General features: G+C 48.5%; 1 protein-coding gene across 2 annotated transcripts in view; it reads left to right on the top strand.

Annotated features, from left to right (window-relative positions):
- The window catches only part of LOC145361444 (actin filament-associated protein 1-like 2), a 75,939-nt gene extending 55,759 nt beyond the window's left edge, over positions 1-20,180 (top strand). Inside the window, exons 11-17 of one of the 2 annotated variants that reach the window (XM_080217257.1) lie at positions 865-1,007; positions 3,814-3,928; positions 5,183-5,300; positions 6,865-7,002; positions 10,764-10,951; positions 15,789-15,899; positions 19,114-20,180. In XM_080217257.1, the coding sequence (XP_080073383.1) occupies positions 865-1,007; positions 3,814-3,928; positions 5,183-5,300; positions 6,865-7,002; positions 10,764-10,951; positions 15,789-15,899; positions 19,114-19,140 (840 nt within the window). In that variant the 3' untranslated portion in view covers positions 19,141-20,180. Of the gene's footprint in view, positions 1-864; positions 1,008-3,813; positions 3,929-5,179; positions 5,301-6,864; positions 7,003-10,763; positions 10,952-15,788; positions 15,900-19,113 lie in introns of both variants that reach the window. The other variant, XM_080217256.1, reaches the window with a different exon arrangement.
- The last annotated feature ends 277 nt before the right edge of the window (positions 20,181-20,457 follow it).

Below are 20,457 nucleotides of genomic sequence, written 5' to 3'. Positions count from 1 at the left end.
AACCATCGCTCTGGAGTCATCAACAGCAGGCCATGAGGCAAGAATCTATCCAGGGGAGGGCAATAGTCTAGTGGTATTATCACTGGGCTGTTAATCCAGAAACTCAGCTCATGTTCTGGGGTTCGAATCCCGCCACAGCAGAATTCAATAAATTGAATTCAATAAAAAAGTATCTGGAATTAAGATTAGACTGATAGCCATGAAACCATTATAGGAAAAACCCATCTGGTTCACTAATGTCCTTTAGGGAAGGAAATCTGCCTTTCTTACCCTGGTCTGGCCTACATGAGACTGCAGAGCCACAGCAATGTGGTTGACTCTTAACTGCTCTCTGAACAAGGGCAACCAGGGATGGGCAATAAATGCTAGCCGGCCAGTGACGCCCAGGTCAGGCAGCAGCTGTGAGGCAACAGTGGTTAGCATTGCTGCTTCACAGCACCAGGGACCTGGGTTCAATTCCCAGCTTGGGTCACTGCCTGTGCAGAGTTTGCACGTTCTCCCCATGTCTGCGTGGGTTTCCTCCGGGTGTTCCGGTTTCCTCCCACACTCCGAAGATGTGCGGGTTAGGTGGATTGGCTGTGCTAAATTGCCCCTTAGTGTCAGGGGGGCTAGATAGGGTAAATCCATGGGGTTACGGGGACAGGGCCTGGGTGGGATTGTGGTCGGTGCAGACTCAATGGGCCGAATGGCCTCCTTCTGCAAGGTAGGGATTCTATGATTCTATGTCCCATGAATGAATTGAAATTAAATTACCCACATTCCCCCCCATTTTTACCGGCTTGATATGGTCCCGAAATTGGTATGTTAGGATGCTTTGACTGTGATGGATTGGCTTGTGAAGTTCACACCAGTGTCTTTCCATAGGCCAGCTCACCCGAAGACAGGGATCGTTGGCTCAGCCTCCTGCAGGTCAGACGTGGGACAGACACAGAATCAGCTCATCTCTACGAAGACACTTTCCTACAGACTGGAACTGAGACCAATGCAAGGGATGGAAACCAAGTCAGGTCAGAGAACCCTCACCAATCTCTGAACATGTCGCTGCTCACTCCCAGTGCTCATGTTTGTATTTTCTTCCCAATTGCTGTGTCTGGGGTATTTTTTAGCCTCTTTCTGTTGTTCCTCTGACCTGGTACTTGCAGTGGAACATGCGGGGCAAGGTCTACCTCTATCCCTGTAACTAGATGCCACCCTAGTATCCTGATTTAGCTCAGTCCTGGGGGAGGACCTGTGCACTCTCTGATGAGGTCAGGTTCAGAGAGTTGCATTTAAACTTGCAAAATGCAAAGAATTCAGACGCTTGTTGACTAAATTCCAAGCTTTGTTCTTCGAGTAATGCATTCAAAATCAATGTCAACACAAAGCGAGGCAGCAATCTAAACAGTGGTGACGGCAGTGTAACATTCAGAGATGAAGTGAATGGGCAGACTTGTGGAAAATGGATTTCACGGTGGGCAGCTGTGTGATCCACCTGGGATCTATAAAGGACAAAGCAGGGCACTTGCCAAGTGGTGAGGAGCCAGAAACAGAGGAGGACCAAAGAGACAAAGAATAAAGAAAAGTACAGCACCGGAACAGGCCCTTCGGCCCTCCGAGCCTGTGCCAATCATGTTGTCCTCGTTTGACCAACCGCTTGTATCCCTCAATTCCCCGCCTGTTCATGTGTCTATCCAGATAAGTCTTAAATGTTGCCAACGTATCTGCCTCAACCACCTCACTTGGCAGTGCATTCCAGGCCCCCACCACCCTCTGCATAAAAAACTTCCCCAACACATCTCCACTGAACCTTTCCCTCCTTACCTTGAACTTGTCATTTCTGTTCTGGGAAAAAGCTTCCAACTGTTCACCCTATCTATGCCCCTCATAATTTTATAAATTTCTATCAGGTTGCTCCCTGTCTTTCCAGGGAGAACAATCCCAGTTTATTCAATCTCTCCTCATAGCTAATACCCTCCAGACCAGACAACATCCTGGTAAACCTTTTCTGTACTCCCTCCAAAGCCTCCACGTCCTTCTGGTAGTGTGGCAACCAGAATTGGACACAGTATTCCAAATGTGGCCTAACCAGTGTTTTATACAACTATAACATAATTTGCCAACTTTTATACGAGATGCCCCGCCCGATGAAGACAAGCATGCCCCTTGCTCTCTTCACCACCTTTTCCACCTGTGCTGCCACTTTTAAGGATCTGTGGACCTGTACTCCCAGATCTCACTGTGTGTCTCTATGCTCCTGATGGTTATGCCATTTATTTCATCGCTCCCACCTAAATTGGATCTACCAAAATGCATCACCTCACATTTGTCCAGATTAAATTCCATCTGCCATTTCTCCGCTCAGTTCCCAGCCTGTCTATATCCTGCTGTATTCTCTGACAATCTTCATCGCTATCTGCAACTCCGCCAATCTTAGTATCATCCGCAAACTTGAGGGTCGAGGTACATATTGTTCAAATATTGTGAGCAGCTACAGATATGCTTCAAAAAAAGGTTAATGGGATGTTGTACATTGCAGCTCGAGGGTTAGAATACGAGGGGATAGATGTCCCCCATCAGTTTTATGAATGGATGGTCTGGGCACAACATCTTGGGAAGAATGAATTTCCCTCTGAGGGAATGCATCGCATACTTATCAGAACCTGGATTTCAAGGGTTACGTTACGAGGGGAGATTCCACAAACTGGAATTTCAAAGATTAGGGGATGATTTGGTCAGAGAGGGGAACTGATTGGATATGGAGAGGAAAGCCATTTTTGCAGATTGGCAAACCTCAGACCAGAAGTCTAAAAATGAGACCCAAAACCTTCAGGAGTGAAATTGGAAAACAATTGCCCATTTTAAATCTAAGATTGATAGATTTTTATTATCCATAGGAACACAGGAATATGGGGTAAGAGTGGGTATGTGGAAGGCAGTTGCAGATAAGCCACACCTCACTGAATGGCAGAACGGGTGCAAGGGGCTGAATGGCCTTTGGCATGTGGGATCAGAATTATAGAATCATAATGTAGAATCCCTACAATGCAGAAAGAGGCCATTTGGCCCATTGAGCCTGTACCGACAACAATCCCACCCAGGCCCTATCCCCGTAACACCACATATTTACCCTACTAATCCCCCTGACATTCAGGGGCAATTCAGCCTAATGCACCTAACCCGCAAATCTTTGGACTGTGGGAGGAAGCTGGAGGAAAAAGTTAAAAAATTTATTTATTTGTCACAAGTAAGGCTTACATTAACACTGCAATGAAGTTACTGTGAAATTCCCCCAGTCGCCACACTCCAGCGCCTGTTCGGGTCAATGCACCTAACCCACACGTCTTTGGATTGTGGGAGGAAACCGGAGCACCCGGAGGAAACCCAAGCAGACACAGGGAGAACGAGCAAACTTCACACAGACAGCGACCCAAGGCTGGAATTGAATCTGGATCCCTGGCGCTGTGAGGTGGCAGCGTTAACCACTGTGCCACCGTGCCACCCCCAGAAGACCTGGTACCAAATGTTGGAAATTGGAAACTATTTCCTATTAAACAGTTCCCAGGGTCAGGTGAATCAGATCGATTCCCGCTTGTTGCAGAGTGCTTCCTGATACTGGGAACGCTGTGTGCAGTTGGTGGGTGGGGATTAATGCATGCGTGGACTTAGAGTTAAGAGCCTCTCCAGTCTACTTGTTGAGACCAGTCTCTGTGACACCCATGTTGCTGATGATGATGATTCGAGTGTTATTGGAACGTGTTGAGACGGTGAGACATGAGGAGGCACCGTATTGACTCCTGCCACCTTCACTCAGTGAGATATTTGAATTGTTTTCAGTGGGCTGCTCCAGCGAAGAGTCACTACACCCAACACCTACATGGACGACCCATTTGGCCATGTTTCCGTTCAGAACATCCCAGAGGATGGAGGCTCCAGGGCCACCCGGCAGACGGTAGGGCCTGAGAACAGTGACGTTAGCATTTGACGGAGAAGCGCTGGTCTAGGTCTTGCTGCGGAGGGAAGGGAGTGTCGCGGTTCTGTTCACCGGATCACCAAAGCAGTTTGAGAATCTGAATTCAGGATTTTACTTTGTAAAAATGTGGAAACAAAATTGCTGCTTCTCCATAAGAGTGAGCAGGAAAGCTGTCATTCAAATCTCCACTGATTCTTTAGGGAAGGAAATGTCCTGTCCTTACCCGGTCTGGTCTATTTGTGACTCCAGTCCCACACTACATGATTGACTTTTGAAAGTCTCCTGAGAAAGCCCAGTAAACCATTCAGTTGTGTCAACTGGGGATGGGCAATAAGTGAAAAGGGGCCTTGCTCATATTCCAAGAATGAATTTAAAAAGACACATTTTTTATTTATATCTTACTATTTTTACAGTGCCTGAGGTAGGAACACACTGGGAAATTGTGGGCACAATGCCATTTTCTACCCTCTGGGGCACAGCACCCACATTTTGTCCCCACCCTGGGGAGGAATGTTCCTGTCCCATCCGCCACGGGAATTGGAGTGGGCAGGGGCGGACCATATAAAGGCCCATTGACCTCAGGCAGAATTTCCAGCCTTGGGGGGTGAGCGTGGCCAGAAAATCCCACCTTTTGTGTCCCTTCTCACCTGAAGGTCCATCTTCTTCCAAAGCATTTGAAGTTACTGTGAAAATCCCCCTAGTCGCCACACTCCGGCGCCTGTTCGGGTTACACTGAGGGAGAATTTAGCACCTAACCAGCACGTCTTTCAGACTGTGGGCGGAAACCGGAGCACCCAGAGGAAACCCACGCAGAAATGGGGAGAATGTGTAAACTCTGCACAGACAGTGACCCAAGTCTATTCCAGTGATGAAGGGCCCATTCTGAGGTAAAACAAAACTAGCAACGCGGCGTCTTTTGGGTGGGTGGAGCTGCATTTCATAGACGATCAAAGACTCCCTGCTATTCCCCCTTGCAGTAATTTCCAGTTTGAGGAACAGGAACTCCAAGGAATGGAGTTTTCCCTGACGGATAAATCCATCCTGTCTCATTCCCAATGAGGCATTTCCAGATTTGAGATAGTCTCTGATGCAATTAAACCAGGCCTCACCTCTGTTTCACTACCCCTCCTCACCTCTGTTTCGCTACCCCTCCTCACCATGAGCTACATTGCAACGCCTAAGCCTTGGTATAGAGCAGGAATGAATGGCCTTCTCCCTGTCTGTCACCAGCAGAGAGTCGATTTGTCAAGCCAAGACATGGTGAACAGAGAACACTCAGCACTTCCAGAGAGGGAGCATCATAGCAATATGAACAACAATAACACAGCAAGATACAACACCCTGCCAAGTGGTAAGTGTTGGCCTGGGGCTTTCACCTTACCTTCTTCCTTCAGATGTCCTGGTGACACTCTCCCATCAGCTGCTTGGATCAATCTTGACAGCCAAGGTGGTAATTAAATCACATATAACAGTCGGGAGATGGTAACCTAGTGGGAATATTATTGAATTAGAACAAAGAACAGTACAGCACAGGAAACAGGCCCTTCGGCCCTCCAAGCCTGTGCCGCTCATTGGTCCAACTAGATCATTTGTTTGTATCCCTCCAATCCCAGTCTGCTCGTGACTATCCAGATAAGTCTTAAACGATCCCAGCGTGTCCACCTCCACCTCCCTACTTGGCAATGCATTCCAGTAACCCAGAGGCCTAAAAGTTAAAGTTTTGATTTATTTATTCTTCACAAGTAGGCTTACATTAACACTGCAATGAAGTTAACGTGAAAACCCCCTAGTCGCCACATTCTGGCACCTGTTCGGGTACGCTGAGGGAGAATTTAGTACGGCCAATCCGCCTAACCCACGCATCTTTGGAGTGTGGGAGGAAACCAGAGCACGCGGAGGAAACCCACACAGACACGGGGAGAATGTGCAGGCTCCGCATAGACAGTGACACAAGCTGGGAATTGAACCTGGGTCCCTGGGGCTGTGAAGCAGCAGTGCCAACCACTGTGCCACCAAGCCGATCGTGTGTTCATTGCAGTTAGGAGAATTCAAATCCAATTAATTAATGAATCTGGAATTAAAAGCTGACCTCACGAATAATGATTCAGGGAAAAAAAAACCTGTCACTGACTGATATAAAAACCCACCTGGTTCACTAATGTCCCTTTAGGGAAGGAAATCTGCTGTCCTTATCTGGTCTGGCCTACATGTGACTCCAGAGCCACAGCAATGTGGCTGATTCTCAGTTATCCTCTGAGATGGCCAAGTGAGACACTCAGTTGTGTCAGGAGCATTGTGGCCATACCTGCACCCCATGGACTGCTGCACCTGCTGAGGTAATTCGGCATCACCTTCACAAGGGCAATCAGGGACACTGGCCTTGGCAGCGATGCTGAGGTCTTCTGAACAGACCTGAACAAGCTGGGCTTGGGGTGAAGTAAGAGCACTAAGCACTGTGCCACAATGTTGTATCAGGACAGGACTTGGAGGTGGTTGTTTTCAAATGCTTCGAGGGGAGAGATACAGAAGAGTCCAGGGGGACAATTTTTTCACACAGAGGGTGGTGAGTGTCTGGAACGATTTCCCAGAGGCTGTAATAGAGATGGGTACAATTTTGTCTTTTAAAAAAGCGTTTAGACAGTTACATGGGTGAGATGAATATAGAGGAATATGGGCCAAATGTGGGCAATTGGGATTAGCTTAGTGGATTAGAAAAAAGGCGGCATGGACAAGTTGAGTTGAAGGGACTCTGTAAACCTCTCTGATTCTATGACTCGATGAATTTAAACTACCAGTCACCTGAACCAGACCAACGTCGAGACGGAACACACTTGTAAATCACACGATCAGGCTGATGAGCAAGGAAACACGCAGAATGAAACAATTCTAACCTTTGCACCCTTTTCGCCCAACAGCATTCCCTCACGCCAGCTTTCTAAAATCTTGGAGTGACTTTGAAATCAAAACGTGTGGGGCAGAAAAGGAGCCGGTTCGAAACCAATCCACGCAGACGGACAAGAAGGATTTCAAAGAGGCGATGGACTCTGCGCCTGGTAAGGAGAAGGTGCAGCTCTGGATTACAGAGCTTGGACCAGTTATCACTGCACTCTCTTCACCTGATTAACACATTTGCTGGTGGAAACGTTAGTCGGGGTCAGGTAAATTTAGGAGTCCAGTTCAAAGGGCAGCACAGTGGCACAGTGGTTAGCACTGCTGCCTCACAGCGCCAGGGATCCAGGTTCGATTCCTGGCTTGGGTCACTGTCTGTGTGGAGTTTGCACCTTCTCCCCGTGTCTGCGTGGGTTTCCCCCAGGTGCTCCAGTTTCTTCCCACAGTCCAAAGATGTGCGGGTTAGGTGCACTGGCCATGCTAAATTGCCTCTTAGTGTCAGGGGGACTAGCAGGGTAAAGATATGGGGTTACAGGGATAAGGCCTGGCTGGGATCATTGTTGGTGCAGGCTCGATGGGCTGAATGGTCTCCTTCTGCACTGTCGGGATCCTATGATTCAAAGTGAGCACATGATTAGAGATGGCGGTGAAACACTTGAGGCAAAATAAAAAGGTCGTGAATGTAGCCCAGTACATCACACGAACCAGCCTCCATCCATTTTCACTGCCCACTGCTTTGAGAAAAGCAGCCAGCATAAATCAAGGACCTCCACGCACCCCAAACATTCTCTTCCACCTTCTTCCATCAGGAAAAAGATACAAAAGTCTGAGGTTATATACCAATCCACTCAAGAACAGCTTCTTCCCTGCTGCAATCAGACTTTTGAATGGACCTACCTTATATTAAGTTGACCTTTCTCTACACTTTAGCTGAGGCTGTAACTCCCTCTGCACACTCTCTTTTCCTTCTCCCCTATGTAATAACCCATAGAACTCGACAGTGCAGAAGGAGGCCATTCAGCCCATCGAGTCTGCACTGACAACAATCCCACCGAGGCCTTATCCCTGTAAACCCACATATTTACCCCGCTAATTCCTCGAACATACACATCCCAGGACACTAAGGAGCAATTTAACATGGCCCATGCACCTAACCTGCACACCTTTGGAGTGTGGGAGGAAACCAGAGCTCCCGGAGGAAACCCACGCAGACACGGGGAGAACATGCAAACTCCACACAGACAGCGAACCAGCCAGGAATCAAACCCGGGTCCCTGGAGCTGTGAGGCAGCAGTGCTAACCACTGTGCTGCCCAATGTAAACATAGAAGATAGGAGCAGGAGGAGGCCATTCAGCCCTTCGAGCCTGCTCCGCCATTCATCACGTACCTGGCTGATCGACCAACTCAATAGCCTAATCCTGCTTTCTCCCCATAACCTTTGATCCCATTCACCCCAAGTGCTATATCCAGCCACCTCTTGAATACATCCAATGTTTCAGCATCGACTACTTCCCGTGGGAATGAATTCCACAGGCTCACCGGGTGAAGAAATGTCTCCTCATCTCCGTCCTAAATGGTCTACCCTGAATCCTCAGACTGTGACCCCTGGTTCTGGACTCTGGGAACATCCTCCCTGCATCTACCCTGTTTAGTCCTGTTAGAATTTTATAAGTCTCTATGAGATCCCCCCCCTCCCTCATTCACTCTATGCTTTGTCTGTGTAGCGCACAAGAAACATTGCTTTTCACTGTATCCCAATACATGTGACAAAAAATCAAAGCAAATCAAAAAGTTTTCCGGGCCGAGCTTCCCGCACTCTGGCTCCTAATTGGGAGCCTTGTGTCCTGGCAGCTGCCACAACAACTTTCATTTATGTCGCATCTTTAATGTTGTGAGGCATCCTGAGGTGCTTATCAGAGTGACGATCAAAATTTGATACTGTGCCTCAGAAGGAGAGAGTTGGGTAAATGAGCAAAAAGTGGGTCAAACAGGGAGTAGGTTTTCAGCAGAATCTGAAGGTGGGGAGGAGAGGTTCAGGGAAGGAATTCCAGGAGTTAGGACCCAGGCAATTGAAGACACAGCCACCAATGGGAGAGTAATTAAAAAAAGGTGACACACAAGAAGCCAGAATCAGAGGCACACAGGGAGCACAGTGGTTCGCACTGCTGTCTCACAGCCCCAGGGATCCAGGTTCGATTCCCGGCTTGTACCCATAGAATCCCGACAGTGAAGAAGGAGGCCATTTGGCCCATTGAGTCTGCACTGACCACAGTCCCACCCAGACCCTATCTCCAAAACCACATTTATTTACCCTACCAAACCCCTGACACAAAAGAGTAATTTAGCACGGCCAATCCACCTAACCTACACATCTTTGACTGTGCGGAGTCTGCACGTTCTCCCCATGTCTGTGGATTCCCTCCGGGTGCTCTGGTTTCCTTCCATTGTGCTAAATTCTCCCTCAGCGTACCTGAACAGGAGTGTGGCGACTTGGGGATTTTCACAGTAACTTCATTGCAGTGTTAATGTAACCCGACTTGCGACGACTAAATAAATAAATAATCTGAGGGTTGTAGTGCTTGGATGTGATTTGCAAGATCAAGAAGGGCGAGGCCACTGGGAGGTTTGAAGACAAGGAAAGGACTTTAAAACAGAGTAATTTCTTTACTGGGAGTCGGTGTCAATCAGCAAGCTCAGGGGTGAACAGGATTTGATGCAAGTTCAGAGACAGGCAGCAGTGTTGGATGGACTCTAGTTCATGGTGGGTGGAAGATGGGAAGGCAACCAGGAGTGTGTTGGAATAGTCAAGTCTGGACGGAATGAAAAGGTCATGATGTGGAGATGCTAGTGTTGGACTGGGGTAAACACAGCATAAACCTGTTGGACTTGAACCTCGTATTTCTTGCCCCACCATGATGTCATTATTTGGTGGCCTACACACTACGCCAATTCGTGACCTTTTCTCCTTACTGTTTCTAATTTCCACCCAAATAGATTCATATGGTGGGAAGAAGGCCATTTGGCCCATTGAGTCTACACTGACAACAATCCCACTTAGGCCCAATCCCCATAACCCAACATATTTACCGAATTCCTCTAACCTACGCATCCCACGACACTAAGGGACAATTTAGCTTGGCCAATCCACCTAACCTGCACATCTTTGGACACTAACAGGCAATTTAGCATGGCCAGTCCACCCAACCTGCGTGGAAGGAAACCAGAACACCCGGAGGAAACCAACACAAACACGGGGAAAACATGCAGACTCCACACAAGACCGTGACCCAAGCCGGGAATCGAATCTGGGTCCCTATCACCGTGAGGTAGCAGTGCTAACCACAGTGCTGCCGCACAGTGGCGGCATGCCTAAAGAAGTCAGAGTTCATTTTGGGGTCAGATACGACACCGAGTTTGAGAAGAGCCTTCAGGTAGAGCGACAGAATTGGTGATGGAGACTGAAGGTGATCAGTTTTCCCAATTCTCGGTTGGAGGAAGTTTCTACCCATCCAGAACTAATGTCAGACTCGGAGAATTTAGGGAGTGGCTGGATGAAGATAGAATAGTTGTTGGTGTACGTGTGGAAACTGGCTGGTTTTAGATGAGATCACTGAGTGACAGCATGTCAATGGGAAACAGGTTCCTGAACCGTGCTTTCCTCAGGGTGGCCCCTAACTGGGACTGTTATATCCCTGTCTCTGATCCTTTGCGAAGTGGCTCTTCCAGTGTCTGATGAGTGCCAGCAGGCATGTCTTCTTCTTTGCATCTGACCCCATCACATGGAGGTCCCCTTTTTGAAATGAGTTGATCTGTTTTGTGTTTGCTGCTCTCCTCTCACTCCTGTGGAGGTTTGTTAATTGTGTGTGTGTGTGTGTTTTTCTGTGTCTCCCTGTAACGCCGTGCTGTGTTTGTTCTTGGCTGCAGAGAGAAAGACGCTGCCCAGGTTGGAGGAGAAGATCCGGCGGCTCGAACAGGCGGTGTACCGAGCTAAAGAGAGGGTGAAGTCAGGCTCCGAACTTAACCTTCTCTCCCTCAGCAAGACATTCAAACGGGCATCCTGCGGGCAGTCGCTGGCGCTGTTTTCCTCAAACTCAGAAACTGCAAACGCCGAGGTCTGTCTGAGTTGCTTTAAGGGTTTGAGAAGGACCTTCCCCCCACCCCCGCCACCTTTGAACACTACACATTCTGCCAGCATCGCTGTCTGTCATAGCAACGGCAGGAAAAGAAAGACATGCCTACATCCTGAATAAGGGCTATCCCAAAGCGATGGAGTGCTTCTGAAGCCCAGTCATTGTTCTCATGTTAGGAAATGCCAATGTGAGCGCACCAAATTCCTACAAGCAGCAATAAAGTAAATGTTTGACATTGTTTTGCAAGATAAATATCAGCCACGACACTGCGGAGGATTCCCCGGCTCTTCAAATAGCGCCGTGCCATCTGTCATATCTACCTGACAGGCCTTAGTTTAATTTCCCATCCAAAAGACAACACTTCCAACAATATGGCTCCATGAGAACTAGGAGCAGGAGTCGGCCATCTGGCCCCTCGAGCCTGCTCCGCCATTCAATAAGATCATGGCTGATCTTTTCATGGACTCAGCTCCACTTCCCCACCCGCTTACCATAACCCTTAATTCCTTTACTGTCCAAAAATCTTTCTTTGCCTTAAAAACATTCAATGAGGTAGCCTCAACTGCTTCACTGGGCAGGGAGTTCCACAGATTCACAACCCTTTGTGTGAACAAGTTCCTCCTCAACTCAGTCCTAAATCTGCGTCCCCTTATTTTGAGGTCATGCCCCCTAGTTCGAGTTTCACCCGCCAGCGGAAACAACTTCCCTGCTTCTATTCAATCTTGTCCTGACCGTATCAGCCTGGATTCAGGGCTCAGGTCTGTGGAGTAGGAGTTCACAACTTGCTAACTCTGAGATGAGAGAGCTACCCACAGAGTCAAAGCAGACACCATGAGGACCAGCGTGAGAGTTTTGACATTCATTTATCAGTTAGGGAGGCACGGTGGCACAGCAGTTAGCACTGCTGCCTCACTGCGCCAGGGAACCAGATTTGATTCCAGCCTTGGGTGACTGTTGGCACATTCTCCCCGCGCCTGCCTGGGTTTCCTCCACAGAGTTCCCTTGCACAGTACAGAGATGTGTAGGTTAGGCTGATTGGCCATGCTAAATTGCCCCTTAGTGTCAGGGGCTTAGCAGGGTGGCACGGTGGCACAGTGATTAGCACTGCTGCCTCACAGTGCCAGAGACCCGGGTTTGATTCCCGGCCTTGGGTCACTGTCTGTGTGGAGTCTGCATGTTCTCCCCGTGTCTGCATGGGTTTCTCCCGGGGGTGTTCCGGTTTCCTCCCACAGATGTTTTGGTGAGATGCATTGGCCATGCTCAGTTCTCCCTCAGTGTATCCGAACAGGCACTGGAGTGTGGCAACTAGGGGATTTTCACAGTAACTTCATTCCAGTGTTAATGTAAGTCGACTTGTGACACTAATAAATAAACGTTTAAAAAAATTATATATACACATGGGGTGACGGGTATAGGGCCTGGGGGGGGATTGTGATTGGTGTAGGCTCGATGGGCTGAGTGGCCTCCTTCAGCAGTGCAGAAATTCCATGATTCTATCTCACACCGCTCAGTTGAGACCTCAGTCCCAAGCAAGTTGTTTGCAAGTAGATGGCTGTACGTACTGGCTCCTGATGATAGTTCAGCAGCGAAGCTTTCATGGCACCTCGGTGGGGTGGGTGGGAGGGCCAGCGGGGATAGTGTCAGTGGTATCAGTAAGGAGGACTCACAGCTGCAAACAGCCTGAGGTCCCAACAGCTGTCAAAACCGACGGTCTGTACAGAAAGCAGGGTGGGGACAGCTGAAATTCCAAAGCACTTCCCGATTCTGTCTCAGGAATGTGTGAACCTTGCTTTGCCTTGTGCTGTTAGTTCAGTTCGAGCCAATTTTCAAGAGTCAAAGCAAAAGGCACTGACTTCACACTTACACGATGCAGACTTTTAAAATGTATTCATTGGTGGGACATGGGCGTCGCTGGCTGGGCCAGCATTTATTGCCCATCCCTAGTTGCCCTTGGAGGGCAGTTGAGAGTCAGCCATATTGCTGTGGAGTCACAGGTAAACCAGACCAGGTAAGGATGGCAGATTTCCTTCCCACATTAGTGAACCAGATGGGTTCTTCTAACAATCGATCACGGTTCCATGCTCAATTCCAGATTTATTAAAAATTGAATTCCAGTTCCACCATGGTGGGATTCGAATCCGGGTCTCCAGAACATTAAGCTGAGTTTCTGGATTACTAGTCCAGCAATAATACCATGAGGCCATCACCTCCCCTGGTGGTGGTTTGAAGTATTTGCCACTTGACAAATACTCCCATCTCTCTCTTCTGTCACACACACCTTTCCCCAACCAGCTGCACATCGACATCTGCTCCCAGTACAATATTCCCATTATCATTCCTTCGAATGTTTCAACCCTTTCCCATCAGTTCGCATTTGGACTACGTCTGATCATGGGGCTAGCTGCCTCACGTGGTAACAATATGATCCAGTGCTCTCTCCCATTTAGAGTTGAAGTTTTAAAGTTTATTTAGTAACAACTAAAGCTTACATTAACAGTGCAGTGAAGTTACTATGAAATGCCACACTCCGGCATCTGTTCAATTCCGGCCTCAGGTCACTGTCTGTCTGGAGTCTGCAAGTTCTCCCCCATGTCTGCGTGGATTTCCTCCGGGTGCTCCAGGGGGCGGACGGCACATTGGTTAGCACTGCTGCTTCACAGCGCCAGGGACCCGAGTTCAATTCCGGCCTCTGATCACTGATTGTGTGGAGTTTGCACATTCTCCCTGTGTCTGCATGGGTTTCCTCCGGGTGCTCCGGTTTCCCCCAACAGTCCGAAAGACGTGCTGGCTAAGTTCTTCCTCAGTGTACCCGGACAGGCGCTGGAGTGTGGCAACTAGGGTTACACTGAGGGAGAATTTCGCACCGAACTGGAGCATCCAGAGGAAACCCACGCAGACACGGGGAGAATGTGCAAATCCACACAAACAGTGACCAAAGCCGGGAATCGAACCTGGATGCCTGACGCTGTGAGGCAGCAGTGCTAACCACTGTGCCACCATGTCATTTCAGATTTCAGCTCCACTTCATAGAATCATAGAATTCTTGCAGTGTTGAAAGAGGCCATTTGGCCCATCAGGCCTGCGCCGACAATAATCCCACCCAGACCCTATCCCCATACCCCATGTATTTAGCCTGCTAAACCCCCCAGTGCTGAAAGGCAATTTAGCATGGCCAATTCACCTCACCCACACATCTTTGAACTGTTTTAAATTTATTTATTATTGTCATGTCACAAGTAGGTTTACATTAATGAAGTTACTGTGAAAATCCCCTAGTTGCCACACTCCGGCACCTGTTCGGGTACACTGAGGAAGAACTTAGCCAGCACGTCTTTCGGACTGTGGGGGGAAACCGGAGCACCCGGAGGAAACCCATGCAGACACAGGGAGAATGTGCAAACTCCACACAGACAGTGACCGGAGGCCAGAATTGAACTCCTGTCCCTGGCGCTGTGAGGCAACAGTGCTAATCAGTACACCATCCCTGCCTCAGAGCACCCAGAGGAAATCCACGCAGACATGGGGGAGAACTTGCAGACTCCACATATTAGTGACCTGAGGCTGGAATTGAACCCGGGTCCCTGGAACTGTGAGGCAGCAGCACTGTGCCACCCACTTCTTAACACAGTAAGAAGTCTCACAACACCAGGTTAAAGTCCAACAGGTTTATTTGATAGCAAACTCACAAGCTTTCGGGGTTTGCCCCTTCGTCAGGTGAATGAAGAGTTCTGGCCTCAGACAGAGCATATAAAGCACAGACAGTTTACAGATTACTGATTAGAATGCGAGTCTTTACAACTAACTGCTGTTCAAGTCTTAAAGTGGCCGACAATGTGAGTGGAAAGAGCATTAGGCATAGGTTAAAGAGATGTGTATTGTCTCCAGACAGTACAGTAAGTGAGGATTTGCAAACCCAGGCAAGTCATTGGGGTTACAGATAGTGCGACATGAAGCCAAGATCCTAGTTAAGGCCATGCTCGTGTGTGTGGAACTTGGCTATCAGTCTCTGCTCAGCGACTCTGCTCTGTTGTGTGTCGTGAAGGCCGCCTTGGAGAACACTTACCGGAAGGTAAGCGTTACCGTGTGGTAAGGTGACCACACGACAGCACAGAGTCGCTGAGCAGAGACTGATAGCCAAGTTTCCGCACACACGAGGGCAGTCTCAACCGGGATCTTGGGTTCATGTCACACTATCTGTAACCCCCATGACCTGCCTGGGCTTACAAAACCTCAGTTACTGTACAGTCTGGAGACAGTACACATCTCTTTAACCTGTACTTAATGCTCTTTCCACTCACATTGTCTGCATCTTTAAGACTTGAATAGCAGGTTAGTTGTAAAGACTCGCATTCTAATCAGTAATCTGTAAACTGTGTGTGCTGTTATATGCTCTGTCTGAGGCCAGAACCCTCCAATCACCTGACGAAGGGGCAAATTCCGAAAGCTTGTGAGTTTGCTATCAAATAAACCTGTTGGACTTTAACCTGGTGTTGTGAGACTTCTTACTGTGTTTATCCCAGTCCAACGCCTGCATCTCCACATCATAACCACCCGCTTGTTGACAGGGAACTGTGATCTGAAAGAATACACACACCAAAGCAGAGAAAACTGGCAACTTGACTCCAAAAAACACAGATAGCTTCAACATTATCTTTCCAATATTGATTCACGCCTGCCATTTTGATTTCATATGGGCCAGTTTCAGAGTCACCTGTTTGACGGGACATGGTCACTTTGGGGCTGGGATTGGGCTCAAATTGTTATGGCTGTCGGCCCGCTCAAAGTCAGAGTTATTGATTCTTTCCTATTCGATTGACAGGTTCCAGTTGTGAGCCCGCTCCTCAGACGCACAGCCTCAGCAAAAAGCAGTCTGAGAAGAACACCATCGGTCACTGTGGTTGAAAAGGGTCGTGTGCTTCAGAAAACCAAGGTATGCCTCACCCACCTCTCTGGAAGTCTTCCTTTGTGCGTTGGTCAGCTGGTCAGAGATGCTCTGAGGGGAAACAGCAGAATGCTGGACACACTCGGCGCATCAGGCAGGATCTGTGGAGAGAGAAACAGAGTTAATGTTTTAGTTTAATGGGTCTTTCACAAGAACAGTAACTGTTCAAAGACTGTGTGGCCCACACTGCACTGAAAAATCATAGAATCCCTACGGCAAAGGAGACTATTCAGCCCATTGAGTCTGCACAGATCCATAGAAACTCAGAAAAACCCTACAGTGCAGAAGGAGGCCATTCAGCCCATCGAGTCTGCACCCACAACAATCACACCCAGGCCCTATTCCCATAACTCCAAATCTTGGCCCCACTAATCCTTCTAACCTACGCATCTCAGGATACTCAGAGGCAATTTAGTATGGCCAATCAACCTAACCCGCACAAATTTGGAGTCTGGGAGGAAACCGGAGCAAACTCACGCAGAAACTCACACAAGCAGTGACCCAAGCCAGGAATTGAACCTAGGTCCCTGGAGCTGTGAGACAGCAGTGCTAAACATTGTGCCACCATGCCAACCATAAATCAAATCACCATTAGATATTTAATTCCAGATTTTTGTTGAATTCAAATTTCACCTTCTGCTGTGGTGGTTTGGAATCCAGGTCCCCAGAGCATTCTTCTGGGTCTCTGTAATGAGTCCAGCGATAATACCAATACACCACTGCATCTCTGTGACCATAGAATATCCTATTCAGGCCTCCTCCCCGCATTTACCCTGCTAATCCCCTTAACCTCAGACACTGAGGGGTAATTTAACATGGCCAATCCACCTAACCTGCACATCTTTGGAGACTAAGAGCAATTTAACATGGTCAGTCTATCCAAACTGCATATCTTTCGGACTGTGGGAGGAAACCAAACCACCCAGAGGAAACTACACACAGACAGTCACCCAAAACGGGAATCGAACCTTAGTCCCTGGTGCTGTGAGGCAGCATACTAACCACTTGAGACCCCATAATCTGTATTGTCATTTGTGATATAACCTTTGCCAAACCTTTGAGGATCAGAGTCTTTTTTTCACCATTTTCGAAAGACGAAGCTATTGCATCCCACAGCAAGGTTGGGCGTGGCTTAGTGGGTAGCACCTCTGAGTCCAGAAAGTCATGGGATTAAGTCCCACCGCAGAGACCTGGGCACCAAATACAGGTCGACACTCCAGTGCAGTGCTGAGGGAATCCATCCCAGTGCAGTGTTGGGGGTGCCGTCTTTCAAGTGAGATGTTAAACGGAGGCCCCATTTCCCCTTCCTGGATATGCAAGTCATAGAGGTTTTACAGCATGGAAACAGGCCCTTCAGTCCAACTTGTCCATGCCGCCCCTTTGTTTTTAACCCCTCAGCTAATCCCAATTGCCTGCATTTGGCCCATGTCCCTCTATACCCATCTTACTCATGTAACTGTCTAAATGCTTTTTAAAAGACAAAATTGTACCCGCCTCGACTCCTGCCTCTGGCAGCTCGTTCCAGACACTCACCACCCACTGTGCGAAAATATTGCCCCTCTGGACCCTTTTGTATCTCTCCCCTTTCACCTTAAACCCTCTGGTTTTAGACTCCCCTACCTTTGGGAAAAGATATTGACTATGTAGCTGATCTGTGCCCCTCATTATTTTATAGACCTCCTTAAGATCACCCCTCAGCCTCCTACACTCCAGAGGAAAAAGTCCCAGTCTATCCAGCCTCTCCTTATAAGTGTTTGAAAAAGAACTGGGGAGTTCTCCCTGATGCCCTGGCCATTATTTATCCCTCAATGAACATCACTAAATGGAGATTCATCTCATTGAAATAAAATCAGAACGCTGCAGATGCTGGAAATCTGAAATAAAAACAGAAAAGGCAGCAGGGCTGGCAGCATCTGTGAATGAAATGTCAACTTTGCTTCTCTCTCCACAGATGCTGCCAGGCCTGCTGAGTTTTTCCAGCATTTTCTGCCTTTGTTTCATCTATCTCATTGCACCTTTGTGGGATCTTTGCAGGTAGGGCCTCTCTGCTTCCAACCTTGCTGATTGCTTGCAGTGGAGATCATGGCTACGTTTCTGAGTTCAGGCAAAACACGAGACCTGTCCTGTTAGTGGGTTCACTGTTCTTGAGGGGTCCTTGTCTTCACAGTCCGTCTGAGCAGGACAGCAGAGACATCCCTGTCCCTGGTACAGCTTAAACATAGAAAATAGGAGCAGGGGTAGGTCATTCGGCCCTTTGGGCCTGCTCCACCATTCATTTTGACCTTGGCTGATCATCAAGTTTAACCTGATTTAACCTCTCGACACCCCACCCGCCCCCCCGCCAATTTTAGCATCTCTCCAGTGCAGAAGGAGGCCACTTGGCCCATAGAGGCTGCCCTGACCACAATCCCATCCAGGCCCTATCCCCACAACCCCACGCATTTAACCAAGCTCGCCCTCCTGACACTAAGGGGCAATTTAGCATGACCAATCCACCTAACCCACACATGGGAGGAAAACAGAGCACCCAGAGGAAACCCACGCAGACACGGGGAGAACATGCAGACTCCGCACAGACAGTGACCAGAGCCAGAAATTGAACTGGGTCCCTGGCACTGTGAGGCAGTAGTGCTAACCACTGTGCCACTGCACTGCCCATATCCCTGGGTCCCTTTAGCCCCAGGAGCTGAATCTAATTTCTTCTCAAAATTACACAACATTCAGCCTCAACTACTTTCTGTGGGAGTAAATTCACCACCCTCTGGGTGAAGAAATTTCTCCTCACCTCAGTTCTAAAATGTTGACTCCCTATCCTCAAACTATGACCCTCTAATTCTGGACTCCCCCACCATCAGGAACATTCTTTCTGAATCCCTGTCCAACCCTATCAGAATTTTATAAGTTACTTGCTGCCCTGACTGACCTGATGAAGGAGCAGAGCTCCGAAAGCTCGTGATTCCAAATAAACCTGCTGGACTTTAACCTGGTGTTGTGAGACTTCTGACTGTGTTTACCCCAGTCCAACACCAGCATCTCCAGCTCAATTCGAAAACGTTCACACCTTATCCTCTCACTGTGATCCCCTAGTTGTGACCTCTCCCACCATGGGGAACATTCTTCCTGAATCTACCCTGTCTAACCCTGTTAGAGTTTGATAAGTATCTTACTGCCCTGACTGATGTATGATTCTTCTCCTTTACAGGAATGGGAAATGAAGTCATCGGTCTAATCAAATGGGAAAGGAGATGCAATTCTTCAGCAAAGGACTGTCTCCGTGTGAATATGCCCCGCTTGGAGGGCACTGTAAATATTGCAATCAGCATGTTGATCATGCAAACAGAGTACTGGATTCACTCGTGGTTTCTGTCTCCCACACTGAACCTGGTATCCATTACAGTCTGCAAGCTATACCAAGGAGGAGACTTGTAATCAGATGCACAAGGATGCCAGAATCAGACTCTAATCTCACTGGGGCGGTGGAATGTCCAAAAAGCCTCTTTTATCATCACTTTTGTTCCTGAGTATATTTTAAACGCAAGCTAACCTTACAAGCACAACATGACGGCAAGTTTATTTTCTAAATCAGGTTTTGTTTTCCTCATTTTGTCGATTCCCCCTCCCCCCCCAACCTTGCCCCGGCCACTTGCCGAGATGGGTCACTCTCTGACCCCCGTGGCAACAAGACTGCGGCAATTGCAGATGTCACCAACCTTCTGGTCAATTCTGGAGCCTCCTTGTCAAACAAGGCAAACTGATCACTTATCCCATGCACAATGTACACACTTTTCAAGTGCTGATCCATGGTGATGCCACCTTGCCGGAAGGGTAAATGCCCTCTTCCATCTCCATCACTCTCTGTCAGGAGCCCCTGACTAAATCAAAGTCTTTATAGAGTCATAGAGGGTTACAACACGGAAACAGGCCCTTCAGCCCAACTTGTCCATGCTGCCCTTTATTTTTTAACAACTAAGCTAGTCCCAATTGCCCACTTTTGGCCCATATCCCTCTACCCCCATCTTATTCATGGTAACTGTCTAAATGCTTTTTAAAAGTTGACAGAAACGAGTTTGAAACACCCCAGGGAGTGGGTTGAGGGGCCTGATATAAACACGTTCCTGAACGACCAGTGCATACTAACTCACAGCACTGGCAGACAATCCACTGAGCCTGCACGGTAATCAGCGCCAGGGACCCGGGTTCGATTCCAGCCTTGGGTGACAGTCTGTGAGGAGTTTGCACATCCTCCCCATGTCTTTACGTACCTTTCTTACACTCGGTGCTGACAGAGCTGACCGCAGCTGGAGGTCAGCTTTGGGGTGAGTGGGTGAGAAGTGTCCCAGGCTATTCCACTCATGTGTGACCAGCACTGAAACGGAGTGGGCGGCAGGTGAGCTCCGGGTTGGTTTATCTGACGGGCCGATTGATGCTGGCGGCTGTGACTGCCAGCAGGAGATGGGAGACTTGAGTAAGGTGCCAAAGAGCGTCCAGACTGCGACCAGTGTAACTCATTGTCTGCCTTTGGGATACCGGAGAGGGAGAAAAGGAA

This window comes from Carcharhinus amblyrhynchos, chromosome 34, assembly GCF_965287045.1.
Source record: "Carcharhinus amblyrhynchos chromosome 34, sCarAmb.v2.hapA, whole genome shotgun sequence".
In the NCBI taxonomy this organism is placed as follows: domain Eukaryota; kingdom Metazoa; phylum Chordata; class Chondrichthyes; order Carcharhiniformes; family Carcharhinidae; genus Carcharhinus; species Carcharhinus amblyrhynchos.
The sequence above is the reverse complement of the archived record's forward strand: the minus strand, read 5'-3'. Positions and strand labels throughout refer to the sequence as shown.